This window comes from Trichosurus vulpecula, chromosome 3 (genome assembly GCF_011100635.1).
Source record: "Trichosurus vulpecula isolate mTriVul1 chromosome 3, mTriVul1.pri, whole genome shotgun sequence".
Taxonomy (NCBI): domain Eukaryota; kingdom Metazoa; phylum Chordata; class Mammalia; order Diprotodontia; family Phalangeridae; genus Trichosurus; species Trichosurus vulpecula.
In genome coordinates, this window is record NC_050575.1 from 27,610,319 (window position 1) to 27,628,137 (window position 17,819).

Consider the following 17,819-nt stretch of genomic DNA (forward strand, 5'->3'; position numbering starts at 1 on the left):
ATTTACCCATATTCCTTCCTCCCTTGATGGTGATAATGATAGGAGTCTTGAACGAAGTCATATCTGTGGTTTCATTTATCAAGGAATCTTACATGATCTTAACAAATGCATGGGAGGTACCTTGTTGAAGAAAACCCTTTAAAACATTTTGCTCTAAACAAATGATTTTAACAATAAGCATCACTGTAGCATCTTCTATTCTCTACACATTTGTCCATTTTGTGACCCTGAAGACATACTCTATTAAACAAAATAGTTTTTATAAACCTGCTTCTCCTTATCTCCCATTTTCATCAGGGATACTCTTGATTCATGCAGACCCTTGTCATAAAAATTTTCTAGAGTTGAAAAAATTAGGCATATATGTTGATATTTGCTTATGGTCTAATTGGTTGCCTTTTTCAGTAATAATGTCTGTTATTTTTCCACTCCTTTGGTATCTTGTTTCCTTTTGAGTTATTTTAAAAATCACTTCATGAAAGCCTTGAAAATTCTATCACCTCTAACATCAAATTCTTCTTTAATGTCCAGCAACTATTCTTGACTTCATGTTTTCATGTCATTTCTATTTATTCATATAGTAAAAGTTTTGAAGGGCTGGATTCCAAATGCAGCAAATTTCATTGTCATCAGCAATGAGAACAGATCACTATAGACATGCTGGCAAACTGGTTCCTTTTTGCATCTCTATAATCTTCCATCTAGCTTCATCTATAAATTCTCTTGTGATGATCTGACTTAGTTGGCTTGATAATCTTTATAAACTCATTTTCCCCCCTACTCTTTTTTTTACTGTTTTATGAGACAATAGCATTCTTTTGGTCTTGTACCATCCTCTTCCATGATGAACTGCAAATGAGTTTATGAGCTAGCAGTGCCCTTAGTTGCCATCATTTCACTTGACAAGAGATTAAATGTTTGCTAGTAAAAGTGTTTCCTAAGCTTCTTGGGCTGCTTCATCATGGTGGTTGTTTGACACTAGGTAAACTTCTCTAAGAAATTGTGACATTTAAAGTCAGTGTCTTACAACAAATTTTCAGAAAGAACTTGTCTGAATAAGTCAGGTTGGAGGTATGGTGTCTTTGTATTATGCGTTTTTGTATGGTGTATTATAGCCCCTTCAATGACCCTAGAATTTACGTTGCCAATCACACACAAAAAGTCTTTTTAAACATGAGCATTTTCTTAGCGATGCTATATAACCATGAATATGACATAATAGCTGTCTCTAAGGACTCTAAGCTCTGTCATCTGGCAGTGAAATTTGATTTGTTCTGTTTTGTCCCAGAGTGTAGCATTGATGTCAGAAACAACCTCTTAACAATTAAGAGCTGTCTAAGAATGAAACATGGTGCCTGAGAGTGGAGACAATGGGTGGGGCATTTTCCCTACTTAGAGGCCTTTTTTTTTTTTTTTGAAGACTGGGTGTCTTCTTATCTTGCCCAGGCTGGAAATGCAATGGCCACTCATGGCCCTGATTCCACTGCCAATCAAAATGAAAGTTCTGACCTGGTCCATTTCTGACCTGAGCCAGTTTACCTTTTCATAGGCAGCCTAGTGGCCCCCTTACTCCCAGGGGCTCAACATATTGGTACTGGACTTAGTGCAGGCATCTGATCAGCTTTAGCCCTACTGCAGCCCATAACTTCTAAGCTCAAGTGATCCATCAGTTTTACCTTCCTGGAAGCAGGAATGACAGACATGGAATGAATGCAAGAGAGGGGTCAAAATTTGCAAGTCTCAGTGACTGGAAAAACGGTGGTGCTCTCAACAGTAACAGAGAAGTTTGGAATAGGGGAGAGTTTGGGGATAAAGACAAGTGTTATGTTAGGCATGTTGAGTCCCATAGACGTGTCTATGGGACATCTAGGCTGAGAAGTCAAAAAGGCTACTGATAATAGCTGAGCTGGAGCTCAGGCTAGGGCTGGATATACCATTATGGCAATTATCTGAATAGATATGATAAAATGAACTCACAGGAGCTCATGAGATCAGCAAGTAATATAATATGGAAGAAGAGAAGAGGTCCCGGGACAGAGTCTTTGGGGACACTCAGAGTTACTGGGCAAGCCCTAGATGAAGAGCCAACAAAGATTATTAAAGAGTGGTCACTACAGGTAGGAGGAGAACCAGGAGAACTCAGTGTCATGAAAACTTAGAGAGGGGAGAAGAGGAAAATCAACAGTGTCAAAGGTCAAGAAGAGAAGATGATCAACAGTGTCAAATGTCAAGAAGGATGAAGAATGAAAAAACGCCATTAGATCTGGCAAGAAGAGGGATCACTGGTAACTTTGGAAAGAGCAGTATCAATTGAATTATGAGGTCAGAAGCCATATTAAAGAGGGTTTAAAAGTGACAGGAGAGGAAGCAAAGGGACCCAGTATAGACAACATTGTCAAAAAGTTTAATCAAGAAGGGCAGAAGAAATATGAGGTAATGGCTAGGAGAGAGAGCCAGATCAAATGAGAATTTTTCAAGGATGGAGGAAAGATCAGAATAATTGCAAGAAGTCATGAAACAGCCAAGAGACAAGAAGTTAAGACTAGGAAAGTCGAAAATTATATATGGGAAAATCAGCTAAAGAAGACAGGGTGAGATTAAGGACACAAGCTTGCCTTTGGAAGAAGAGTCACTTCTTCAGTAGGGATAGAGGTGGGAGAGATAGTAGAGGACGATATCTGACAGAGATGAGATGCAGCAGCACAACAGAGATCTCTCAGGGAGTGGCGTCAATTTTTTCAGTGAAGTGTGAGGCCAAGTTCTCAGCTAAGAGGGCTTGAGGAGGGGTGTAATGGTTTGGAATAGCTCTGTGTTAAATAAGCAAATTGATTAGAGAGGTATAAAAGGAATATGGGGAAGCTAGGTGGTGCAGTGGATAGAGTGCTGGGCCTAGAGTCAGGAAGACTCAACTCCCTGATCTCAAATGGGCCTCCGATACCTACTAGCTGTGTGAACCTTGGGCAAGTCACTTAACCCTGTTTCCTCATATATAAAATGAGCTAGAGAAGAATGGCAAACCACTCCAGTATCTCTGCCAAGATAACCCCAAATGGGGTCACCAAGAATCACACACAACTGAAAATGACTAAACAGCCACTTATTAGCTCTATGATCCTGGACAAGTCTCAGCCTGTTTTTGTCTTCTTTAGGACAGCTAGGTGGCACACTGGGTAGAGGGTAGGGCCTGGAATCAGGAAGACTTGAGTTTAAATCTGGCCTCAGACACTTACTAGCTGTATGACCCTGGGCAACTCACTTAACCCTATTTGCCTCAGTTTCCTCATCTGTAAAATGAGCTGGAAAAGGAAAAGGCAAACCACTCCAATATCTCTGCCAAGAAAAAGAAGAGTTTCCATGAAGAGTTGGAAACAGCTGAAAATGACTAAACAACAACAAAAGGCATTTGTTGTTGTGAGGATCCAGTTGAGGTTATGTAATATAGATCTGTAGTGAATGCGGTCCAGCAGAGTTTTTGTGAAATTTCTCTGACTCTGTTCAGCAGCATGTGAACAAGGAAAAGAGTGGTGGTTAGTGAAAGAGATGTAATACGGTTGCAGTTTGGCAAGGTACAACTGGTGACTGAGGAGGACCAAGGAAATCGTATGAAGGATAATATTTGTTGCTGAGTCATTTTTCAGGCATGCCCAACTCTTCGTGACCCTATTTGGCAAAGATACTGGAGTGGTTTGCTGTTTCCTTCTCCAGCACATTTTACAGATGAACTGAAGCAAACAGGGTTAGGTGACTTGACCAGAGTCATACAGCTACTAAGTGTCTGAGACCAGATTTGAACTCAGTAAGATGAGTCTTCCTGACTCCAGGCCTGCCATTCCATCCACTGTGCCACAATCACTAAGAGTCAAGATAGGGAAGGGAGAATAGCGTTGCCAGTGTAAGGCTGATGGCCTGGAAATAACTGAGGGATAGGGATTGAAGGTCTTGGTGAAGTCAAAGAACAGGGTTAGGGAACATAAGAAAAAGTGAAAGATACAATGGTGATTATAAAGAGATAAAAGTATTCTGGGGTTCATGAACATGGTAGAGGAATACTTATATGTAATAGTAAATTCAAAGGTATAACTACCTCTGTAGCTGACGTGGAATGAAATGATAGTATGATAACAATTTAGATTTGAAGATCTTTCCCACTCAGTCATAGACCATGTGACCTGCTTACATCACAGGAAGCCTAAGTCACATGTGGTGGGAGGAGCTTGCTGAGAGGAAAAGAAAAGTATGTCAGAGGAAATGAGGGAGAGAGCAAATTAGAACTGAGGGAAAGAGAGCAAACGTGCTAGTTGTGCTGTGAGTGATTGTTGGTGGCAAGGCCCCAGAAGGCGACAGGAAGCTTATAGGATCGCTTGGCTCCCTGCAGTGATGTCATGTTTTAGATTCTTTGCTGTTATGATAAAAGTGTATTTACTGGTTCTGGAATTTGTTTGCTGCTTGGATGGGTTGGACTTATTGGTTTGGGGACCTGGTTCTCTGGTGTCTGAATAAATGGTTTACTTCTTCTACCTTCTATACAGAGAGTCTTATACTTTGCGATAACTACATAGCCATAATTATGATTATCATCTATATTGTGATTATTGTCTTGCTAGTACATTTGGTGACTAGGAGGATGGGATCACAAGGTATAAGATCTCTATTTGGAGGTAGAAGGGTTTTAGAGGAAGAAATGTTTATCCCAGGATGAGATGAGGTACCTTATTCCTCTCTAGCAAGGGAATGGGCTAAAGGAATAGGGCTGGCAGGGGGGTGGAGCCAAGATGGCGGCCGGAAAGCAGGGACTTATGTGAGCTCCCTACCAGGTCCCTCCAAAAACCTATAAAAAATGGCTCTGAACAAATTTTAAAACTGCGGAACCCACAAAATAGCAGAGGGAGGCAGGGCTCCAGCCCAGGACAACCTGGATGGTCACTGGGTGAGATCTATAGCACACAGAGCTGGGAGCGGAGATCAGCATGGGCAGTGGCAGGACCAACTAGACCAGGAGCCAGGCGGAACAAGCCCTAGCGCCCTGAGTCAGTGAGCTGTGGCAGTTACCAGAATTCTCAACCCACAAACACCAAAGACAACAGAGAAGGTTAGTGGGAAAAGCTGCGGGGGACAGAGTGAAAGGAGTTCGCTGTTCGACCACTGCCCCGGGGGTAGCGAGGGTGGTGCAGCTACAGAACTGCAGCTGCAGTTGCTTCTGGCCCCAGGCCCACCTGGTGGGAGGAATTAAGTGGAGGATCAGAGCAGGAGTGCAGAGCCCACTTAAGATTTTCATCAGGTCCAGGTTGGTGATTATTGGGGAAGGAGGAGTGGTGGTGTGGCAGAGCTGGCTGTACAGAAATAGCTCTGAAAATAACAGTGCATCCCCTCAAGTTTGGAACAAAGTACTCTCTACTCTTCAAGCAGTCATACCCTGATGAAAAACTCAAGAGTCAAGTAAGTTGGCTGGGAACATGGCCAGGCAGAGAAAACACACTCAGATTCAGTCTCAGACTTTGGAATCTGTCTTTGGTGACAAAGAAGACCAAAATATACAGCCAGAACAAGTCAACAAAGTCAAAGAGCCTACATCAAAAGCCTCCAAGAAAAATGTGAACTGGTCTCAGGCCATGGAAGAGCTCAAAAAGGATTTGCAAAAGCAAGTTAGGGAAGTAGAGGAAAAATTGGGAAGAGAAATGAGGATGATGAGAGAAAACCATGAAAAACAAGTCAATGACTTGCTAAAGGAGAACCAAAAAAATACTGAAGAAAAAAAAACAACTTAAAAAGGACTAACTCAAATGGCAAAAGAGCTCCAAAAAGCCAATCAGGAGAAAAATGCCTTAAAAGGCAGAATTAGCCAAAGGGAAAAGGAGGTCCAAAAGACCACTGAAGAAAATACTACCTTAAAAATTAGACTGGAGCAAGTGGAAGCTAGTGACTTTATGAGAAATCAAGATATTATAAAACAGAACCAAAGAAATCAAAAAGTAGAAGACAATGTGAACTATCTCACTGGAAAAACCACTGACCTGGAAAATGGATCCAGGAGAGATAATTTAAAAATTATTGGACTACCTGAAAGCCATGATCAAAAAGAGAGCCTAGATATCATCTTTCAAGAAATTATCAAGGTGAACTGCCCTGAAATGCTAGAGCCAGAGGGTAAAACAGAAATTGAAAGAATGTACCCATTGCCTCCTCAAAAAGATCCCAAAAAGAAAACTCCTAGGAATATTGTTGCCAAATTCCAGAGCTCCCAGGCCAAGGAGAAAATACTGCAAGCAGCCAGAAAGAAACAATTTGAGTATTGTGGAAACACAATCATGATAACACAAGATCTAGCAGCTTCTACCTTAGGGGATAGAAGGGCTTGGAATACGATATTCTGGAGGTCAATGGAGCTAGGATCAAAACCAAGAATCACCTACCCAGCAAAGCTGAGTATCATGCTCCAAGGCAAAACATGGACTTTCAACAAAACAGAAGACTTTCAAGCTTTCTCAGTGAAAAGACCAGAGCTAAACAGAAAATTTGACTTTCAAACACAATAATCAAGAGAATCATGAAAAGGTAAATGAGAAAAAGAAATTGCACAGGACTTACTAAAATTGAACTATTTTGTTTACATTCCTACTTGGAAAGATGATATGTATGATTCATGAGACCTCAGTATTAGGGTAGCTGAAGGGAATATGCATATATGTATGTATATATATATGTATATATGTCTGTGTGTGTGTGTGTGTGTATATATATATATGGGTATGTATAGATATGTGTGTATGCATGTACATATGTGTGTGTGTGTGTGTGTGTGTGTGTGTGTGTGTGTGTGTGTGTAGACAGAGGGCACAGGATGAGTTGAATATGAAGGGATGATATCTAAAAAAATAAAATCAAATTAAGGCATGAGAGAGGAATATACTGAGAGAGGGAGAAAGGGAGAGAGAGAACGGGGTAAATTATCTCTCATAAAAGTGGCAAGAAAAAGCCGTTCTGTAGGAAGGGAAGAGGGGGCAGGTGAAGGGGAATGAGTGAATCTTGCTCTCATTGGATTTCACCTGAGGAGGGAATATCATACACACTCAATTGGGTATTTTACCCCACAGGAAAGAAGGAGGAAGAAGATAAAAAAGGGGGGATGATAGAAGGGAGGGCAGATAGGGGGAGGAGGTAATCAAAAACAAACACTTTCGAAAACGGACAGGATCAAGGGAGAAAATTCAATAAAGGGGGATAGGTTAGGAAGGAGCAATATATAGTTAGTCTTTCACAACATGAGTATTGTGGAAGGTTTTTACATAATGATACACATGTGGCCTATCCTGAGTTGCTTGCCTTATTAGGGAGGGTGGGTGGGGAGGGAAGAAGGGAGAGAATTTGGAACTCAAAGTTTTAAAAACAGATGTTCAAAAACAAACAAAAAAAAGTTTTTGCATGCAACTAGGAAATAAGATACACAGGCAATGGGTTGTAGAAATTTATCTTGCCCTACAAGAAAGGAAGGGAAAAGGGGATTTGAGGGGAGTTGGGGGACAAGGGAGGGTTGACTGGGGAATGGGGCAACCAGAATATATGCCATCTTCGAGTGGGCGGGAGGGTAGAAATGGGGAGAAAATTTGTAATTCAAACTCTTGTGAAAATCAATGCTGAAAACTAAATATATTAAACAAATTAAAAAACTGAAGAAAACAAAAGGAATAGGGCTGTGTGAAAACTGGGAACAGAAGTTACAGAGGGGAGAACCTAGAGATTTGGAGAGATGTTTGCAAGAAATTAAACTTAAGCCAGGGAGAGAATTGCCAACAGTACTTTCTAGGGGAGGCTGGATATTGCTGTCAGCTTATTGTTTGATCTATAAAAAAATGGACAGATTGTTAAAAGAGAAAACTCAGATGCAAAGAAAATAGGCTAGCTCAAATGAGAATATTTCTATGCCACAGCAAGATGGGGAATCTCAGGTGGCAGAAGAACAGATGATTGTTCAGGAATCGACTAATTTTGCTATCAATTTGGCTAGAAGAAAGAGGAAGCCAAGGAGATCAAAAGTGCAATTGAGTTTGGTCCAGGTCGAGTCTAGCTGTCAGTCTTGTTGCCATGGTGACAGGTGAAGAGAGTCAGGAGAGAATGAAACAATATTAGGAACTGAGGCAAGAAATGACACTTTGTGGCATGATGCTCCTGAGCCAAAGAATTATACAATGTCAGACCAGGCTTCTCCGACGGAAGGGCGCCCCATATTGCAAAGGAGGCAAGAAACCCAAGAAAATAATACAGCATTCAGGGAAGTTTGGGAGGATTTTACACAGCAGGAAATCACAGACATCTTGAGTAGGTTTACCCAAGGAATGGGAGAACTGTTAACATCTTGGATTGTGAGAATCAGTGATGAAGGTGCCACAGGAGTATCTGTAGATAGTGTGGACTGTATGAAAATCATAAGCATTAGTCAGAATCCTTTTGTACAGCAAGTTTTTAGGGATTATCGTCTGCAAGGGGGTAAGAGGACAATTAGCCTGTGAGCTTTAGCTGCAGAGGGGTGTAACTAGAGTATCCCACTGATTCTATGTGGCCCAGTGCAGATATGCCCTGGTATTTACTTAGGAACTGTATGAGAAAGTTAAAGGAGGAGGTAATGAAGACTACTATTACAATGGGAAATGCAGATGCATACTATGATACTCCCTTGGGAGTCTCTCATAGAAATTTGACAGTTAAGACAGCTCCTCCTACTTATAAACACCTAATTCTGACTCTGCTAATTAGGGAGGTAGGGCACCCTCTTTTGGAGGTACTAGATAAGATTTGACAGCTAAGCAACTTAAGAGACTGGTGAAAAGATAAATTTCCACAAGAAAGAAGGGTGAATATCCGGTGGATTGAACATCAGAATAGAGTGACAAGAAATGTTTACTGCTGTATTGAGAGCAGGGGGGATTTTGAAAGAATAGATGGTATTCCAAGTAATGAGCTATGCAAAATGTACCAAGATAAGGGGCTTAATAGCAGATGGAATAGAGAAGTAAGAACTGCCCCTACAAATCCTACAGATCTTGAACCCATGTATCCAAATGAGTTACACCTTCAGGGAGACTAGGAAATAGGCCAAGCCCCAGTTTAAAGAAACACTCAGATGGGATTACAGATCACATATTAATCTGACTATATGTTGGAAAAATGGATTAAATACTGTAACTAGGGCATTGATTGACACTAGGGCAGAGGCCACCTTAATTTATGGAAATCCTGACAAGTTCAGGCATGGAACTCCTACTGCCATCACAGGACTGGGAGGGGCTGAAATATCAGCCAGACAAGTTAAACTAATGATGAAAACTGGATAATTGCCAAAGAAAGAATATACCACGGTCATTGTACACATTCCTGAATACATTACTGGAATAGATATACTGAGAGGCATGAATGAATTTGCCTGAGGGGAGATATCAATTTGCAGTAAGGAAGATAGGAATTAATACACTGTTAGTAGGAAAAGTAAAAATGGACTCAATCACTTTACATGAACTTTTTAAAGTAATTACTTTGAAGCAGTATCATGTGTCAGGTGGTCAAGATGAAATTGCCAATACTATTAAGGAGTATGTTGAGGCAGGAGTGTTAGTTCCTACAACCACATGATGGAATAACCCTGTCTGGCCAGGACAAAAGTCAGATGGAACATAGAGAATGACAGCGGATTATAGATAATTGAACAAAATAACTCCTCCCTTGTATGCCTCTGTTCCAGATACTGTTACCTTAATAGAAAGGATCCAGAACTATGGAACTTGGTATGCAGTTATTGATTTAGCCAATGCTTTCTTTACGATTCCAACAGATTCTAAACAATGGGACCAGTTTACTTTCACATGGCAGGGCCAACAATATACTTTTACCCAATTACCACAAGGATATCTGCATAGCCCAACTATTTTGTCATGGGATTGTGGCTGAACATTTGGATGAATTAAAGTTGCCTAGTGTACAGCTTACCCACTACATAGATGATATTATGATACAGGGTAAAAATGTAAAAGAAGTGGCAAAGAGTTTGACACTATTAACTGAGCATATGAAAAGCAAAGGATGAGAAATTAACCCAGCAAAGACTCAAGGGCCAGCTCAAATTGTAAAATTTGGGGGTATACAATGGAATAAGGGACTGTGAGGAATTCTCCCACAAGCCCGACAAAAGATTCAAGATATTCCTATCCCCACCAATAAGAAAGAGGCCCAAAAGTTTATAGGACTGTTTGGATATTGGAGGCACCACATTCCATATTTGGGACAGATTTTCAAACACTTACATAAAGTTACTAGGAAAAAGTATGAATTTGATAAGGGACTTAAACAGAGTAAAGCTTTTGAAGAAGCCAAAGCTACTATACAATTGGCTCTGGATTTATGGCCTATGCAAAGTGGTCTGGTAGAATTACAAGTGACTGTGTAAGATGACTATGCAAACTGGAGTTTATGGCAAAAAAACAACAAAGCCAAAATGTACCCTTAGGATTTTGGTCTAGGAAACTACCTTCATCTGGAATACAATATACACCTTTTGAAAAGCAGTTGTTAGCTGCATATTGGGCTTTGGTAGAGAATGAACAACTGACTCTGGGCCATGAAGTGATATTAAGGGCTGGAATCCTGATTATAAGGTGGGTAATGAGTACTCCAGCTTCTCACAGAATCGGACATGCACAAGAGGCTAGCATAATTAAATGGAAATGGTATATTCAGAATAGATCAAAAACAGGCAAAAGTAGAGTTTCTACTCTACATGAATCTATAGCAAGCATAGACATTGAGGGAAATGATAAACCCCCTGAACCAAAGCAACAGTTGCTACAGTCCTTGGTAAAATGGAATGATGGATATGATAGATTAACTGAAGAACAGAAGAAACATGCATGGTTTACTGGTGGGACAGCAAAATATTTGGGCCATAAAAGACACTGGAAAGCAGTAGCCTATAACCTATGTAGTCAGAGAACTTTGGAAAGTACTGGGATAGGTGGAAGTAGTCAATATGCTGAACTTATGGCAGTACATCAAGCAGACAGTATCATATATTCACTGATTCATGGGTGGTAGCTAATGGGTTAGCTACATGGATGCCCATGTGGAAAAATCAAAACTGGGAAATTCATGGTAAACAAGTTTGGGGCAAAGAATTATGGGAAGATATATGGGACATATCTTTGGTTACTAATTTGTCAGTTTGTCATGAAGATGTTCACGTGGCCCTCATTACGCCACAGCATGAGTACAATGCACATGCTGATCAACTAGCAAAGATTGCTACTGAACATATTGTCCCTACTCTGACACCAACTGATGATCTGGTACTAGCAAAATGGGTCCACCAAATGGCCAGCCATTTAGGGGTCCAGACCACACACCAGTGGGCACAAGATCGAGGTATTAGTATCTCTAATTCATTGTTAAAGCAAGTAGAAGAGGAAATGTCATACATGTCAATTGGAAAAGGAACAAACTGTTCCTCGGGTAGTAACTGGAGAAATAGCGAGGGGAAAAGTTCCAGCCCAAATCTGGCAGATAAATAACAATGGACCACTACCCCAAGATAAAGGATGTAAATTTGTATGTATTTGTGTTGACATGTATTCAGGTGTACTAGTGGCTTGTCCTTATGAGAATGCAACCCAGAAAAACACCTGTAAAACGCTAGATATCATAAGTCTATATTTGGGAACCCCAATGCAGATTCAAAGTGACAATGGGTCACATTTCAAAGGTAATGAGATGAAGAGATATTGTGTATTGAACAATATAGAGTGGATATGTCATATTCCATATTATTCACAAGCATCTGGGTTAATTGAAAGAATGAATCGATTATTGAAAGAACAGTTAAAGAACTTAAGTTCTAATAATTCGTATCAACATTGGAAAGATAATTTGTTCACTGCTTTATGTAATATGAATAATAGACCACTAGGAGGAAGTATATCTCTAGCCAGAATGATGACCTCAAATCTGCAAATTAGAAAATAGCAAACACATAAGATCCCAAATGTTGAGTATTGGACTGTAAGGGAAGATGTCCCACCACCATATCCAGGAATATCTGGTTCGGCAGGACATAATTTACATTGTTTAGAGGACTTTTGGTTGGATAGAAAAGAGATAAGAAAAATCTCTACTGGGATATGTATGAGAATCCCTAAAAATCATTTTGGATGGATACTACCTAAATCAGGATTAGCAACTCAAGAAATACATGTATTGGCTGGAGTGACAGATTCTAATTATCAAGGAGAAACTGTTGTGGCATTCCAAAATTTAGGTGAACCTATATGGTTTTGTAAAAATGATAGAATTCAAGTGATTATTATTCCTTGTGAAACCATACCCCTTGTGGAAACTGACCCTCCTTCCAAAAAGCTAGTAGAGGAATGGAAGGGTTTGTTTCCACTGACAGAATAAAATGGTGAGCTAAAGTATGTCTAAAACGGAAGCCAGACAATGTTCCAAAAGCTACAGAAATTACAGCACACAGGAAAGATAATACTGTAATTTATTGCTTATCCAGAAGAAAATGACTATCAAATTGTATCCTTGACTCATGTATTCTATCGTGAATGAGGCTATGATAGCTTCTTTGTTTCTTTTTGACTTTTGTCTGTTAAATTTGTTTGCTATATGTGTTTCCTGCAGGCTTAGTACCATCCACCTGTATATGCCTGATGGCTTAAGTCTGATGTCACCCTCTGATGTGTTCGGATGTCACCCCTGGACCTGGCATCAACCGAGTTCCAGATGCCAGCTTGCTCAAGAACTGGCCTCTTGAATAGAACTCTTGATCTCTTGCGGCAGGGACAGCTCTGTGTCCAATGTCAGCAGGAAGAAGCTATGGAGGACGAGACAATCGCCCCTTACCCCAAGATTTTGAGCCCCATTCGTTTGAGAAGGGACTGATATTGTTTTATATGATTGTTTTGTGTTATCCCTGTTCTATTGTTGCAAAGTTCTGCTGACACCAGTTAACCCAAAACTCCTATTGATTCCTCATTGATCTATGTAATGAATGGGGCCACATTTAATATCAATTTAGATTTGAAGATCTTTCTCACCCAGTAATAGGCCGTATGACCTGCTTATATCACAGGAAGCCTAAGTCACATGTGGTGGGAGGAGCTTGCTGAGAGGAAAAGGAAAGTATGTCAGAGGAAATGAGGGAGAGAGAGCAGATGTGCTAGCTGTGCTGTGATTGTTGGTGGCAAGGCCCCAGCAGGGGGCAGGAAGGTTATGGGATGGTTTGGCTCCCTGCCGTGATGTCATGTTTTTGATTCTCTGCTGTTATGATAAAGTGTACTTACTGGTTCTGGAATTTGTTTGCTGCTTGGATGAGTTGGACTTACTGGTTTTGGGACCTGGTTCTCTGGTGTCTTAATAAATGGTTTACTTCTTCTACCTTCTATGTAGAGTCTCTTATATTTTGCAATACAGAGAACTACGTAGGCATAATTACAATTATCATCTACATTGTGATTATTGCCTTGCTACTACAGATGGTTCATGGGCATTTACTAGATTGAGGAACTATCTGGATTGGGCAATAAATTTGAGCAGTGTGAACCTCAGCGGAGGAAAAGTTGCTGCGTGATGGTGATAGAGGAAGTCTGAGTATTCTGACTCTCCCATCCACCATAACCAGTGAGTTAGGAGATATGAATGAAATTAATACTGGAAGGGGTGTCCAGGGATATTATCACAGGAGCAAGCCAGGTCTCAGTGAGGGTCAAAAGATGGAAAGAGTGAGAAAGGAAAATGTTTAAGATAAAAGCATGCTTCTTAACTATAGAGAAGTCATTCCAGGCAGCACAGTGTAAGTGGTAGGTGGATCTGAACGTGGACATGGGGGGTGGGGCAGGGAGAAGAGAATAACTGAGTAGGATGGGAGGGAACAGGTAATTGGAGATAGGAAACAAGGCTTGTACTTTAGCAGCCAGAGTTCAGAATCACCAGGATGAGAATAGGAAACCGGAGAATTAGAAAAACGTATAATTTCTAAATCCAAAGCAGTGTTCATCCAGGAGGTAAGTCAAGAAGCATAAAGACTGAATAAAAAAATTGCCATATTAGATTATTGCTGATCTTTGAAAAGTGTTAGTGGGGAGGGGAAAAGTAAAATTGCCAAGGACTGGCAAAGAAAGAGTGGGTGATGAGAAAACAGAGATATTGGGTATAAATAACTTGTTAAACAGGTTGTTGGGATGGAATGGTCGATTGATTGGAGTGAGTGGGCAGGCAAGAGGAAGGAAAAGGAGATAATGGGATGTTAGAGAATATGCTTCCTTTTACATTTAGCTAATTATGCTTTTCAAGGCATTCTTCTCCTCATTGGCTTTTTGGAGCTCTTTTGCTATTTGAGTTAGTCTGTTTTTTAAGGTGTTATTTTCTTCAGTATTTTTTTGGGTCTCCTTTAGGAAGTCATTGACTTGTTTTTCATGATTTTCTTGCATCTCTATCATTTCTCTTCCCAATTTTTTCCTGTATTTCTCTTGCTTTTCCAAATCCTTTTTAAGCTCTTCCATGACCTGAGACCAATTCATATTTTTCTTGGAGCCTTTTGATGTAGGCTCTATGACTTTGTTGACTTCTTCTGGCTGTATGTTTTGATCTTCTTTGTCACCAAAAAAGGAATCTAGAGTTTGAGTTTGAGTCTGAGATGGTTTTCACTGCCTGGTCATGTTCCCAGCCAACAACTTGACCTTTGAGCTTTTTGTCAGGACATGACTGCTTGTAGAGAGTACTTTGTCCCAAGCTTTAGGGGCTATGCTGCTATTTTCAAAGCGACTTCTACTCCACCATCGCCACAAGCTCTGCCACACCAGCACTCCTTCTCCCCCAAGAACCACCAGCCAGGACCACAACTCAGATCCAAGCAGGGCACAGCAAGAGAACCCTGCCTCTGCACCAGCCAAGTGCTCCCTGCAGTCCCACTCTGATCCACCCCTCAATTCCTCCTACTGCACGGGCCAGGGGCACCAGAAGCAGCTGAGGCTGGAGCTCTGGAAGCAGCCGCAGGAGCTTCTTGCTGCTGCCACTGCCACTGCCACACCACCTCCACCACCACCAAGGCTGGAGCTGGACTGCTCTCACCCTGATCAAGCAGTTTTCCCACTAACCTGCTCGGTGGTCTTTGGCGTTTGTGGGTTGAGAAGTGTGGTAACTGCTATAGCTCAGTGATTCATGGCCCTAACGCCTGCTCCAGCTGGCTCCCGGTCTGGTCTGTCCTGGTCCCATTACTGTGCGATAGTCCCTTCCCAGCAACCATCCAAGCTATCCTGGGCTGGAGACCAGCTTCCCTCTGCTATTTCATGGGTTCTGCAGCTCCAGAATTTGTTCAGAGCCATTTTTTACAGGTGTTTGGAGGGATCTGGGGGAGAGCTTAAGCAAGTCCCTGCTTTCCAGCCACTGTCTTGGCTCTGCACCCCTCACTGTACATTCTTGTATTGAGAACACCTTAGTCCCCCATGTCTTCAATTTGCACATTAATAAGTACTCAGAATCAGAATCAGAAGAGTAATCAGAGGTCACTTAATCCAATCTGTACCTGAACAGGAATCCCCTCTATAACATCCTCCAAAAGTGGTTATCCAGTCTCCTATGAAGACATACAGTGATAGAGAACTCAATAATCCCAGAGGCAACCCATTCCACTTTCGGACAGCTCTAATTGTCAGGAAGTTTTTCTTTGTATGCAAATCACCTCTCTACCTCTGGACCTTGTAGCCACTGCTTTCAATTCTGCCCTCCAGGACCAAGCAGAAAAAATATCATCCTTCTTCCACATGACAAGTTTCCAAATATTTGAAGGTAATTATCATGCTCTCACCCTTAAGTCTTCTCTTCTCTAGACTAAACATCCACAATTCTTTTCATTGATGTCACGTCAAATATCAAGGTCTTTAGCCATCTCATCACCCATCATGATTTCTCACCCTCCTCTGGATGCATCTGAAGTTTAGTAACATGCTTCCTACACTTCATCACTTAGAACCAAACAAAATATTCCAGATGTGATTTGAATATGGGCAGAATATGGTGGGATCATCATCTCCCATATTCTGAACAGTATAATTCCATAAATGTGGTCTGTGACAGTGTTAGTTTGGGCTGACATTACATTGTTGATTTATATTAACCTCCTAAGTCTACTAACCTCCCACATCTTCTTATCAAATTTTGCATCCCTATATCTTATTACTATGCATGGCCTATAATAAAGGCTTAATAAATGCTTGTTGATTGACAGACACACTTCCTCCATTCTGTACTTTGATTCAAAAAATCAATTCCACAAATAAAGGATTTTGAATTTGTTAGACTTAACTCATTTTTTTATCATTTTTAGTTTGATTTCATTTCTGAAAACTTTTCTTAAGAGAAAAAAGGTTTTCAGAAACTGCTTGAAGCACACTAACTTGTATACAAGACCTAAAGTTACTGAATTGAAGTTGAAATATTATCAGATATTTTTACATTATCAGAGACAGTATTTAGATTTTTGAATCCCAATTCTACAATGACATGTTTATATCAGTTTGATGTCATGTGGAAATTCTCTAAGTATCCTATCTATGCCTTCACCCATGTCATTGATAAAAAAGGTTGACTAGCATAGGTCTGAGCATCTATTTATTACCAGCAAACTCCACTAGACATCTCCCTCCATAACATTTCATTACTCACTACTTTTTTGACTTCATTTGATCAGTTACAATTCCGTCTAACTTCACTACATCTACCTCACATCTTTCCATTTTGTTCACAAGGATTGCTTTTCAAATGCCTTGCTAAAATCTAGGCATTCCCCTGACCCGCCAGTCTAATACATCTGTCAAAAAAAGAAAATGTTATTTTGTCTTCACCTGTTCTTCTTGAACCTATGAATGCTCCCAGTTTTAACTTTTCTTACTTCTTACACTTAATTGTTTTGGTCTTTTGTCTTGGGTATGCATTCTAGATCCCCAAATATAAGGCCCTTGATTGTAGTCTTCTACTTATTTGTATCAGGTTCTCAATGGTTTCCAACCCAGTTACTTAATCTTATTATGATCATCAAGTAAACATTAGCAAATTAAATTTAATGACAAACAAGCTTTTAAATAGCATGAGGATGTTTATAGTAAGCCTAAAATTATGTTGGTTTACTATGAAGCACTTACATTATTGTTGTGAAGATATTCAATTGCTCGAAGGATCTGGAAGAGATATTTTCTTAGTCGTTTACTCTCAAGTCCATGACAATAATGCTGTAATTCATCTAAAACTGTGTGATCAATAAATTCAAATACCAAATGAATTTTCTTTTTCTGTCTAAATACTTCAATCAGATTGACCAGGTTTTCATGACGAAATTGCTATTAACAAAAGAAAAAAAGGTTTTCAGAAATTATTCCAAGTACCATAACTTGTATAGAAGCCCTATACAATATTGAATCAAGGTTAAAATATTATCACTTTTCCTCTAGTATTTCAACTTGAGAGTCATAAATTAAAGGAATTTTGGTTCAAGGATCTTCTTTAGTTCAAAGCAGTATCTCCTTGTCAATATAATGCTTCAGTTTTTCACATCTGCCTTTTCCAAGATAACTACAGTCAGAAGTAAGCTGATGTTAATATTTGGTAAACTGTTAAAGAGTATTAATGCCAACTTTTAAGTTCTACTCATAAGCCAATTCAACATCTTTACTAAATGGTGGTAAATAAAAGCTTTCATAGCAGTGCAGCTTACAATTTTAGACTGATTTCAATGACACAGTAGAGATTACAGAAACAATCAATTGTACTGTTTGGTGCCTATG

The 17,819-nt window shown here is 40.1% G+C and overlaps 1 protein-coding gene across 1 annotated transcript in view; it reads right to left on the minus strand.

Moving 5' to 3' along the window:
- Positions 1 to 17,819, minus strand: part of CDKL3 (cyclin dependent kinase like 3) — a 72,732-nt gene that overhangs the window by 50,041 nt on the left and 4,872 nt on the right. Inside the window, exon 3 of the mRNA XM_036752796.1 lies at positions 17,181 to 17,375. Within this exon, the coding sequence (XP_036608691.1) occupies positions 17,181 to 17,375 (195 nt within the window). The remainder of the gene's footprint in view (positions 1 to 17,180; positions 17,376 to 17,819) is intronic.